The sequence below is a fragment of the Schistocerca cancellata genome, chromosome 5, assembly GCF_023864275.1.
Source record: "Schistocerca cancellata isolate TAMUIC-IGC-003103 chromosome 5, iqSchCanc2.1, whole genome shotgun sequence".
NCBI lineage: Eukaryota > Metazoa > Arthropoda > Insecta > Orthoptera > Acrididae > Schistocerca > Schistocerca cancellata.
The window spans coordinates 27,814,612-27,827,484 of NC_064630.1; the positions used below are offsets into that span (position 1 = coordinate 27,814,612).

The 12,873-nt window shown below is 43.5% G+C and overlaps 1 protein-coding gene across 1 annotated transcript in view; it reads right to left on the reverse strand.

Moving 5' to 3' along the window:
• LOC126187875 (putative fatty acyl-CoA reductase CG5065) overlaps positions 1 to 12,873 on the reverse strand; it is a 483,618-nt gene that overhangs the window by 337,346 nt on the left and 133,399 nt on the right. The window contains exon 2 of the mRNA XM_049929207.1: positions 7,684 to 7,901. Within this exon, the coding sequence (XP_049785164.1) occupies positions 7,684 to 7,890 (207 nt within the window). The 5' untranslated portion in view covers positions 7,891 to 7,901. The remainder of the gene's footprint in view (positions 1 to 7,683; positions 7,902 to 12,873) is intronic.

The following is a 12,873-nucleotide window of genomic DNA, read 5'->3' on the forward strand; positions in this document are numbered from 1 at the left end:
ACTAGATTTATGTGTAGCACGTTAATGTAACAGTTATACAGTTGCTTTACAAACGAGCAAAGCCCTACATAATGCCCTAAATGCAAATGCTTCCAATAACCGGAACATAGCACAGTAAAAATTTTAAATAAAAAATTGCTAGATGCAGGAGCTTTAGTGATAAAATCTGTTACGGATAATACGGCAGTGTTATTATATGAAAAAGATGAAATTGACAAAATATTACAGTATTTCGAACAGAATGGCATAAACGAAATTAGTAAAGATACACTCAATCAGTTCGAAACCGAACTATAAAGAAAAATTGAAGCCCCTCAATTTCTATTTCACCCATCGGTAAAACGTATATTAGAGTTAATGAATACAAGGCCTAATCTTTAGAGCTGTCAGTCAACTTTAAAAACAGTCTGTAATGCTGTCAGACAACTGAAAACTGTTGAATCAGGTCTATTTGGAGTTTGTTAGTTGAATTTCTGGAATTTGTACATATTTTGTATGGTACTAACGTTCGATACCACACTTGTTAGGGGTTGCAGATATCGTCCGAGGTCCGTAATAGATATCGTTGGACCCGCGAGTCGCGACTAGCGCCTCTCCGCGGCTTGTATCAAGTTCCTAGCGAGCCCTCGTCCACTCTTGCTCGGGACGTCAACTAGGAATGTAGCATAGCCTTCAGCTGATAGGAAGCAACCTCTAACAAGGCGCTTAGTCAAGTATGGCATAAGTAATGCCTCTCTCGATATCTGTTTGTAATTATGTGTATGCAGCATATGAAGAAGCCTGTAACACAAGTTAAGTGCAATAAATATTATTTTTTACCCACGACTACTAATTATTTCAGTCGTTGCAAATACAGACTTCACTGCCAAACCCGCAATATAAGTTTCTATTTAGCATTGGTCACCTGTCATCATAACAATTGACGACGAACATCATAACACTTTCGATGTCTCAAACGCTAAGCGACGATTTTGAATCGCTTATTATTCGCGCGTAGTCTTTGGTCAGAGTAGTTATGTCGCTGGGAGATGTGCTTGTTTTGTTATCGCTGCTTGGCAGCGAGAAGCGCGGGAGTTCTCTCGTTAGAGCAGTAGTGAGAAAGACGCCGAGCAAAGGACTCGTGGCAATGTAGACGTAAATTTAAGTGCATCTGTATTGAAGTAAAATTAATTGTATTTGAATGCTGTGAAACAGAAGAGAAGGATTTGATTAGTGTTTTAGAATGAAAACCGTATGAAGAGGATTGAGGGTAATATTTTACTTATTGGTACTGCAGTCGCGAGTAGTTAGAATCATTATTGAATGAGACTTCCATATCAGGAAAGTTTAGATTTTTCATTAAAGACTGAGTAATTTTCACTGTGAGGTATTTTCACAGTTATTAATTTTTTGTCTAATATTTGTGAGAGTCAGAGTTTGGTATCAATGCTGCCCTTTGTCAATGTTAATGACTGTTGTAACATGAAATGCATACAAGTAATATGTATCAGATAATTGAAAAACATCCTGGCAGATTAAAACTGTGCGCCGGACCGAGAATCGAACTCGCGACCTTTGCCTTTCGCGTCAAATGTTCTACTCGCTGTCTACATCTACCTTCCTTATTTATACTCCGCAAGCCACCCAACGGTGTGTGGCGGAGGGCACTTTACGTGCCACTGTCATTACCTCCCTTTCCTGTTCCAGTCGCGTATGGTTCGCGGGAAGAACGACTGTCTGAAAGCCTCTGTGCGCGCTCTAATCTCTCTAATTTTACATTCGTGATCTCCTCGGGAGGTATAAGTAGGGGGAAGCAATATATTCGATACCTCATCCAGAAACGCACCCTCTCGAAACCTGGCGAGAAAGCTACACCGCGATGCAGAGCGCCTCTCTTGCAGAGACTGCCACTTGAGTTTGTTAAACATCTCCGTAACGCTATCACGGTTACCAAATAACCCTGTGACGAAACGCGCCGCTCTTCTTTGGATCTTCTCTATCTCCTCCGTCAACCCGAACTGGTACGGATCACACACTGATGAGCAATACTCAAGTATAGGTCGAACGAGTGTTTTGTAAGCCACCTCCTTTGTTGATGGACTACATTTTCTAAGGACTCTCCCAATGAATCTCAACCTGGTAACCGCCTTACCAACAATTAATTTTATATGATCATTCCACTTCAAATCGTTCCGCACGCATACTCCCAGATATTTTACAGAAGTAACTGCTACCAGTGTTTGTTCCGCTATCATATAATCATACAATACAGGATCCTTCTTTCTATGTATTCGCAGTACATTACATTTGTCTACGTTAAGGGTCAGTTGCCACTCCCTGCACCAAGTGCCTATCCGCTGCAGATCTTCCTGCATTTCGCTACAATTTTCTAATGCTGCAACTTCTCTGTATACTACAGCATCATCCGCGAAAAGCCGCATGGAACTTCCGACACTATCTACTAGGTCATTTATATATATTGTGAAAAGCAATGGTCCCATAACACTCCCCTGTGGCACGCCAGAGGTTACTTTAACGTCTGTAGACGACTCTCCATTGATAACAACATGCTGTGTTCTGTTTGCTAAAAACTCTTCAATCCAGCCACACAGCTGGTCTGATATTCCGTAGGCTCTTACTTTGTTTATCAGGTGACAGTGCGGAACTGTATCGAACGCCTTCCGGAAGTCAAGAAAAATAGCATCTACCTGGGAGCCTGTATCTAATATTTTCTGGGTCTCATGAACAAATAAAGCGAGTTGGGTCTCACACGATCGCTGTTTCCGGAATCCATGTTGATTCCTACATAGTAGATTCTCAGTTTCCAAAAACGACATGATGCTCGAGCAAAAAACATGTTCTAAAATTCTACAACAGATCGACGCCAGCCTCGAGTATTTCAATCTCGGTGTGCTTACTTGTTGTTTGCATATCGTTTACATGAATTCATACAACATTGACTTTATCGTATCGAGTTTGGGTTTGAATGAAGCGCCTTGGTGTGCGGAATATGATTGTGAATGCGGAATATGTAAGCAATGAAGGTCAGGACACCACGATGTCTTACAAGTTCAGGATTTAATCAGTTTGCATATTTTTTATGAATATTATAAAACAGGCAGGCAGATATATATTTGGTTTCTCTCACAGTTGGAAATGCACAATGTCACCAAAAGCTGAACATCAGCAAAGTTACAACCAACCAATCAAGGCAGTACGAAATCTAAAATCCAACGAAAAGAATTATTAAAAGTAACTTTCACTGTATATTCTGATGATGCTCTTGTTTGTTGGAAGAACTAAACGGATCAATAAAAGATACAAAGTGCGATTTGTGGCTATTTTCAGCAATTTAACACTCGCTGCCCCTTGTAATGGTTCTTTATTTACGTGACCAATACAGCACTCCAACCCCAGTTCTCGATACCAGTAATATCATACTACTTTTCTGCGAAGCAACAGACATATTTTTGTGACAATATTTACATTTGCTTTCATTAATGTATAGGTACTACGATGTATCGATATATTACAGTGATATGGTTCTTGTGTGTATTCATTTCTATGAGTCATAATCTGTGACTTACCTGTAATCGTTTTGGCGTGAATGCGCACAGAGCAGTCTTTGTTTCACATTGCAGAAGTTGAGTTGTTATTTCGCTTTGTAAAAGAACAGTCAAGTCTTGTGTTTGGTTAAAGTAGAAATTAAATATATGAAGATTGATACAAAACTGTTTTCTTGATGATGTGGCAATTAAGAAGAGGTATATGTGAATTTACAAGAAGTTTAATAAAAATGTGGATCATGAACACCAAGTCAAAAATTATTTCTACCATACCACTGTTCTGGCTAAGCAGGGATGGCTAGAGGACAAATGCAAGGATGTAGAGGCTTATCTCAATAGGGGTAAGATAGATACTGCCTACAGGAAAATTAAAGAGACCTTTGGAGATAAGAGAACCACTTGTATGAACATCAAGAGCTCAGATGGAAACCCAGTTCTAAGCAAAGAAGGGAAGGTAGAAAGGTGGAAGGAGTATATAGAGGGTCTATACAAGGGCGATGAACTTGAGGACAATATTATGGAAATGGAAGAGGATGTAGATGAAGATGAAATGGGAGATACGATACTGCGTGAAGAGTTTGACAGAGCACTGAAAGACCTGAGTCGAAACAAGGCCCCTGGAGTAGACAACATTCCATTGGAATTACTGACGGCCTTGGGAGGGCCAGTCCTGACAAAACTCTACCATCTGGTGAGCAAGATGTATGAAACAGGCGAAATACCCTCAGACTTCAAGAAGAACATAATAATTCCAATCCCAAAGAAAGCAGGTGTTGACAGATGTGAAAATTACCGAACAATCAGTTTAATAAGCCACAGCTGCAAAATACTAACACGAATTCTTTACAGACGAATGGAAAAACTAGTAGAAGCCGACCTCGGGGAAGATCAGTTTGGATTCCGTAGAAATATGGGAACACGTGAGGCAATACTGACCCTAAGACTTATCTTAGAAGAAAGATTAAGGAAAGGCAAACCTACGTTTCTAGCATTTGTAGACTTAGAGAAAGCTTTTGACAATGTTGACTGGAATACTGTCTTTCAAATTCTAAAGGTGGCAGGGGTAAAATACAGGGAGCGAAAGGTTATTTACAATTTGTACAGAAACCAGATGGCAGTTATAAGAGTCGAGGGACATGAAAGGGAAGCAGTGGTTGGGAAGGGAGTGAGACAGGGTTGTAGCCTCTCCCCGATGTTATTCAATCTGTATATTGAGCAAGCAGTAAAGGAAACAAAAGAAAAATTCGGAGTAGGTATTAAAATCCATGGAGAAGAAATAAAATCTTTGAGGTTCGCCGATGACATTGTAATTCTGTCAGAGACAGCAAAGGACTTGGAGGAGCAGTTGAGCGGAATGGACGGTGTCTTGGGGGGAGGATATAAGATGAACATCAACAAAAGCAAAACGAGGATAATGGAATGTAGTCGAATTAAGTCGGGTGATGTTGAGGGTATTAGATTAGGAAATGAGACACTTAAAGTAGTAAAGGAGTTTTGCTATTTGGGGAGCAAAATAACTGATGATGGTCGAAGTAGAGAGGATATAAAATGTAGACTGGCAATGGCAAGGAAAGCATTTCTCAAGAAGAGAAATTTGTTAACATCGAGTATAGATTTAAGTGTCAGGAAGTCATTTCTGAAAGTATTTGTATGGAGTGTAGCCATGTATGGAAGCGAAACATGGACGATAAATAGTTTGGACAAGAAGAGAATAGAAGCTTTCGAAATGTGGTGCTACAGAAGAATGCTGAAGATTAGATGGGTAGATCACGTAACTAATGAGGAAGTATTGAATAGGATTGGGGAGAAGAGAAGTTTGTGGCGCAACTTGACCAGAAGAAGGGATCGGTTGGTAGGACATGTTCTGAGGCATCAAGGGATCACCAATTTAGTATTGGAGGGTAGCGTGGAGGGTAAAAATCGTAGGGGGAGACCAAGAGATGAATACACTAAGCAGATTCAGAAGGATGTAGGATGCAGTAGGTACTGGGAGATGAAGAAGCTTGCACAGGATAGAGTAGCATGGAGAGCTGCATCAAACCAGTCTCAGGACTGAAGACCACAACAACAACAACCACTGTTCTGATCTGGGATTGTTTGATCATTAAGAATTTCCTGAAAAACGTATTTGTTAGGTCTTAAAATATTGCTGAAATACAGATCTGGACGTTCTAGCAGTCAAAGTGGAATCACCCTAGAATCAACAAGATGAGCCATAACAACTTCGACGAAATGTACATGGGAATCCATTCAAGATAAGTGCCAAAATTAATGACTTTTTTACAGTGACTTCGTTATTTCCAATCTGACGATACCATCCACAGTCAATAGCTTTGTTGTTGCCCGATAGAGCGAACATATGCTGCGTGAGCAACATTATCAATCTGATTTCTAACCTACTTTGCAAGTGGTGGTATTGCTAGACCCTGCAGGCAAAGCCTGCTCTTGGTTTTTGCATCTGTTGTTATTGTATAGCGATCACCAGTAATTGTGAGACACCCTCCTGCAGATGTGAGAGTAGGCGTAGATCCCCCTTTGCCCCCCCTCCCCCCCCCCCCGCCGCCACCGGCCCTTCAGCAGGTGACTCGCCGGGTGGAGAGACAAGCCACTAGTTGTGAGGCACTCTGTAGATATGAGAGTAGGCATAGCTCGCTGAACTGGCGGGTGGCCACTAGAGATGGGGGATCCGCTCTTGAACTAATTCATAGAGTTCAATCTTTCAAAGGAGTGAAAAATCAGTGATTCAGAAAAAAAGAACGGTAGCTCCAAACGTTTCCCACGGCAGAGAGAGAGAGAGAGAGAGAGAGAGGGAGCATATCAGCAGCGCCTCTGCTGGTCAGAGCACAGTGCACGCCACACAACACAGCCAGCGCCGGCCTCTGCCCTGCTTCTACCTTGGCTGCCTGCATTGTGCAGTGCCCCATTGGATTTTGTGTATCACATATGCCGTGCCGTCTCTGTGCGTCGTCTGCCGTGTGCACTGTGCAGTGTCTGGCGCAGCTTAACTTCGCATCGCACTCTGTCGGCGATCATTTCAGTCGCACGTCCTGCCCTCTGGGCAGTTGATGTGAGCAACAGGACAGAGAGCCACCTAGCGGATAACATAGGAACTACTTGCAAAAACCTGCTCGCAAGGGAACGGACGATTTGTCTCGGAGCGGGTGAGTTCACCGCTCCCCCCCACCCTCGGAACTCGCCCTCTCAACGCTCACCCCACCGTCTCGACTCTAGCCAGAGTGTCGAGCAAAGTGACTCAGGTGTCACTCTGGTCTCTACGGTCTCAGCTCACGCAGTAATACAGCTCGCGGCTCGACCTGCTCGACTCAGCGCCTCTGCATCGGAGTTCGTCCCTACTGGATATTGTTCTTCGTAGTAATACTGCTATGTATATTACATTATTATGTTATGTATACATCAATTGTTTTTATTTTATTTTTATTTGTTTAAACTGATTAGATTAGGTTCCTGATGACTCCTCTTACTATAGGATTTTTATTATGGACACTCGAATTTACGCTTTAATTACGAGCGAACCGATAAACGTATCGCAAAATGTGATACACCAATATTTTCCTTGTTTTATTCTGCGTAAGGCTATATGCAGCACTTTCGTTTTACAGTCAAATTTATATTTTTTTTTTCTTATTCTGGTACGGATTTTGCGATTTTAGGCGTCTTCGGAAGGAAACGTTCACTTTAAAAATATATGGCTTGCGATGTATTTGTATGAGGTTAATGAAATTTTAATACATTATAGCCAAATATATTGTTAATGTAAATCTCAAGTTACAACATTTTCCGATCACCCAAAAAACCACGATAGTGCAAAATAAATCAATAATCAAAAACTTTGTCATATCGTGGAAATTTCAATAAACAATACAAAATTCTTACTCATTATCTGTGTTACTTCAAAATAGGATCAAATAAGATCAAAATACAGGTATAGTACTGGAATAAACCAAGTTTAAAGGGCAATGTGCCTTCCATTTATTTTCTATTGTAAATGAGTGGTGAGTCATGAAAAAGAGCTAATTCATTTCAGGGAGTGAACAGTTCTGATCCAATCTCTGAAAAGAACAGTTTTGCCCATCTCTAGTGGCCACGCGGAGAACGTTATTCAGAGGCGTCGGCTCACCGGCAGCTGGACAATGTCGTCCCGGCGCTCCTTTGGCGACCGTCCGCGCTTGGGCCGCACCAGCACAAAGACGGAGCGCAGGTGGTCGCAGGCGTACAGCAGCTTCTCGAGCAGCACCTTGCCCATGAAGCCGGTGCCGCCCGTCACCAGCACCGACCGGCCGTCGTAGAACGCCGAGATCTCGCTAGCGGGGCTGCTCTCCGCCATCTTCGCCACTCCTGGAACCGTCAAAAGGTCACGGTCATACGTCAGGCAGTACTAAAACTTCAGTCACAGTGTGCCCTAATTACCTCGTCGCTTTTAGTAATGAACTGACCATTAAAACTGTAATCTGTCCAGAGACTTTCCTTCAGAAATATATCAACGACCTCTTTTTGCTTTTTCGGTGGGGGGGGGGGGGGAGGAGGGGGAGGTTCATCAGTCTTCTGACTGCTTTGATGTGGCTCGCCACGAGTTCCTCTCCTGTGCCAGCCTCTTCATCTCAGAGTAGCACTCGCAACCTACGTCCTCAATTATCTGCTGAATGTATTCCAATCTCTGTCTGCAGTTTTTACCCTCTACAATTTCCTCTAGTACCATGGAACTCATACCCTGATATCTTAACAGATGTTGATGGTGTTAGGACAGCAACCAGCCACAAATTTACTTTCAGTTCCTTTATTCGAAGGGTACCGTTACCGGTTTCAAATCGTTCTGATTCATCCTCAGACGGTTTAAACGCTTTCTTTATGACATTTGGCGTGTTTTTTACAGATTAATAGTCCTAAAATACAAATAATACATAATTATAAACACGCTACACATAGATGGTTGCGTTACAGATTTTCGTTGCATGTGACTTACGTGAACCGTCGGTTTGGAGTGTTTGTTTTCATAAGATTCGTCCAATAGATGTAAATACATTCCCACTGCATTCTTATTGTTGTTGGACTAATGTTATGAAAACAAACACTCCAAACCGACGTTTCAGGTAAGTCACATGCAACGAAAATCTGTAACGCAACCATCTGTGTGTAGCGTCTTTATAATTATTTAATTATTTATATTTCAGGACAATTAATCTGTAAAAAAACATACCACATATCATATAGAAAGCGTGTAAACCGTCTGAGGATGAATCAGAACGATTTGAAACCGGTAACGGTACGCTTTGAATAAAGGAACTGAAAGTAAATTTGCGGCTGGTTGCTGTCCTAACACCATCAACATTTGTCTTCAAACAACAGCCACGGTCTCCATCATGTCATCACATGACAAAATTACATCTTAAAAGATGTCCTGTCATCCTGTCCCTTCTCCTTGTCAGTGTTTTCCACATATTCCTTTCATCTCCGATTCTGCGCAGCACCTCCTCATTCCTTACCTTATCAGTCCACCTAATTTTCAACATTCGTCTGCAGCATCTCAAATGCTTCGATTCTCTTCTGTTGCGGTATTCCCACAACCCATCTTTCACTACCATACAATGCTGTGCTCCAAACACATATAGCCGCGCGGTTTATTTATTTTTTATCTACACGTCAAGTTCCGTAGGACCAAATTGAGGAGCAAATCTCCAAGGTCATGGAACGTGTCAGTACACGAAATTACAACATAAAAGTAATAACAGATAAAAATAAATGTTCAAGAACCTGAATAAAGTCAGTCCATAAGTTTAAGTAAACGGTAACAGCAATACAATAAGAATCAGCTTAATTTTTCAAGGAACTCCTCGACAGAATGGAAGGAGCGACCCATGAGGAAACTCTTCAGTTTCGATTTGAAGGCGCGTGGAGTATTGCTTAAATTTTGGAATTCGAGTGGCAGCTTATTGAAAATCGATGCAGCAGTATACTGCACACCTTTTTGCACAAGAGTTACGGAAGTCCGATCCAAATGCAGGTTTGATTTCTGCCGAATATTAACCGAGTGAAGGCTGCTTATTCTTGGGAAAAAAATAATATTGGTAACAAGAAACGACAATAAGGAATATACATATAGAGACGCCAATGTCAAAATATCCAGACTCGTGAACAGGGGTCGACGAGAGGTTCGTTAACTCACAGCACTTACTGTCTGAACCGCCAGTTTCTGAGCCAAAAATATCCTTGTAGAGTGGGAAGAGTTACCCCAAAGTCTAATACCATACGACATAAGTGAATGAAAATAGGGAAGTAGACTAATTTTCGTGTCGAATTTCACTCACCTTTGATACCGTTCGAATAGTAAAAATGGCAGTATTAAGTAAGGGATGAGATGAATACACTTCACAGATTCAGAAGGATGTACGTTGCAGTAGGTACTGGGAGATGAAGAAGCTTGCACAGGATAGAGTAGCATGGAGAGCTGCATCAAACCAGTCTCTGGGCTGAAGAGTACGACAACAACAACAAGTCTTTGAACAAGATCCTGAACGCGGGCTTTACACAACAGCTTACTATCTATCTGAACACCTAGAAATTTGTCTAGGGCGCCTTGTCCCGGTCAGCGCGGCTCCCCCCGTCGGAGGTTCGAGTCCTGCCTCGGGCATGGGTGTGTGTGTGATTGTCCTTAGCGTAAGCTAGTTTAAGTTAGAATAAGTAATGTGTAAGCTTAGGGACCGATGACCTCAGCAGTTTGGTCCCATAAGATCTTACCACAAATGTCCAAAAAAACATACACTCCTGGAAATTGAAATAAGAACACCGTGAATTCATTGTCCCAGGAAGGGGAAACTTTATTGACACATTCCTGGGGTCAGATACATCACATGATCACACTGACAGAACCACAGGCACATAGGCACAGGCAACAGAGCATGCACAATGTCGGCACTAGTACAGTGTATATCCACCTTTCGCAGCAATGCAGGCTGCTATTCTCCCATGGAGACGATCGTAGAGATGCTGGATGTAGTCCTGTGGAACGGCTTGCCATGCCATTTCCACCTGGCGCCTCAGTTGGACCAGCGTTCGTGCTGGACGTGCAGACCGCGTGAGACGACGCTTCATCCAGTCCCAAACATGCTCAATGGGTGACAGATCCGGAGATCTTGCTGGCCAGGGTAGTTGACTTACACCTTCTAGAGCACGTTGGGTGGCACGGGATACATGCGGACGTGCATTGTCCTGTTGGAACAGCAAGTTCCCTTGCCGGTCTAGGATTGGTAGAACGATGGGTTCGATGACGGTTTGGATGTACCGTGCACTATTCAGTGTCCCCTCGACGATCACCAGTGGTGTACGGCCAGTGTAGGAGATCGCTCCCCACACCACGATGCCGGGTGTTGGCCCTGTGTGCCTCGGTCGTATGCAGTCCTGATTGTGGCGCTCACCTGCACGGCGCCAAACACGCATACGACCATCATTGGCACCAAGGCAGAAGCGACTCTCATCGCTGAAGACGACACGTCTCCATTCGTCCCTCCATTCACGCCTATCGCGACACCACTGGAGGCGGGCTGCACGATGTTGGGGCGTGAGCGGAAGACGGCCTAACGGTGTGCGGGACCGTAGCCCAGCTTCATGGAGACGGTTGCGAATGGTCCTCGCCGATACCCCAGGAGCAACAGTGTCCCTAATTTGCTGGGAAGTGGCGGTGCGGTCCCCTACGGCACTGCGTAGGATCCTACGGTCTTGGCGTGCATCCGTGCGTCGCTGCGGTCCGGTCCCAGGTCGACGGGCACGTGCACCTTCCGCCGACCACTGGCGACAACATCGATGTACTGTGGAGACCTCACGCCCCACGTGTTGAGCAATTCGGCGGTACGTCCACCCGGCCTCCCGCATGCCCACTATACGCCCTCGCTCAAAGTCCGTCAGCTGCACATACGGTTCACGTCCACGCTGTCGCGGCATGCTACCAGTGTTAAAGACTGCGATGGAGCTCCGTATGCCACGGAAAACTGGCTGACACTGACGGCGGCGGTGCACAAATGCTGCGCAGCTAGCGCCATTCGACGGCCAACACCGCGATTCCTGGTGTGTCCGCTGTGCCGTGCGTGTGGTCATTGCTTGTACAGCCCTCTCGCAGTGTCCGGAGCAAGTATGGTGGGTCTGACACACCGGTGTCAATGTGTTCTTTTTTCCATTTTCAGGAGTGTAGATAGTCGTTTTCCCCTCGCTCTAGCTGCAAGTGGAACAGGAAAGAAAATGTCTAGTAGTGTACATGGTACTCTCCGTTACGCACCGTACAGTAGCTTGCCGAGTACCTAGGAAGATGTAGATGTACATTAGCCCCCGTCATCGACCTCGAGCGAAAATCTGGGCAATGATTTAGACAGTATGCAGTCATGACTCTCTGAGAGTACAGTTTTTAAACTTTCCGCTCCCCGTTTGTTTTTTTTTTTTTAAAAAAACGTAGGAAATACGTCAACCACACGCACATCTACGTTCAACATTATTTTAACAACATACCCGTGCTGATGTTCTGCAGCTATATATACGTGTCAACATCAAAATTAATTGTGAAATGAAGCTGATGATTTTCGGTTTGCAATTTTCCAAACCATTCCCGCTCAAGAATAACGTTTCCCTTGCAAATGTACTTTACTTTAACAGTCCCAGCTTTAAAATCCAAGAAAATGACACACAAAGGTAATACTAATAATCAAATAGCACTTCGATACTTATTTAATGGCACACTCGCTCATTTTATTCGTACTCTGCATTTGTGAATCGGAACGTTAAAATGTTCGAGACAAAGACATCTCTTTCACCAGCTAAGGGTTAGAAACTGCGCACTTTGACACAATGAACAAAGCATATTATCTATGTCAAAGCAGTTTTTGAGAAACCTTTTACCCAATACGCTGTACAGTACTTCGCGGCTAGAGTGCATCGGAGCGAGTGACAAACCACGGGTGCACGCCAAATACGACTATTAAAAGCTATACTGTCAGAAGGTCGTAATCGCCTATATCACGGCCATAATTTTCTCCTGGGATCCATCGCTGCGGTTGATATCTTGGGAGTATGTTCTTTCCTCCTCAAAGTATCAAGTCAAGCTGGCGACGTTTCCTTGTAAGTACCCCAACACTACTGCCAGCTAGAGTATAAAAAGTAATGCAGCTAGCGATATTTTCGGAGTACCACTCTGCTTGATCTTCTATGTTTTCTTTCACTTCATAAGAAACTGGGTGGTGAAACGGAATAGAAAGGTAGAGGTCTCCTCCACCCTATGCGGTTTTAGATCAGATATGACAAATCTTCTTCGGTTTTAATAATGCCTGAA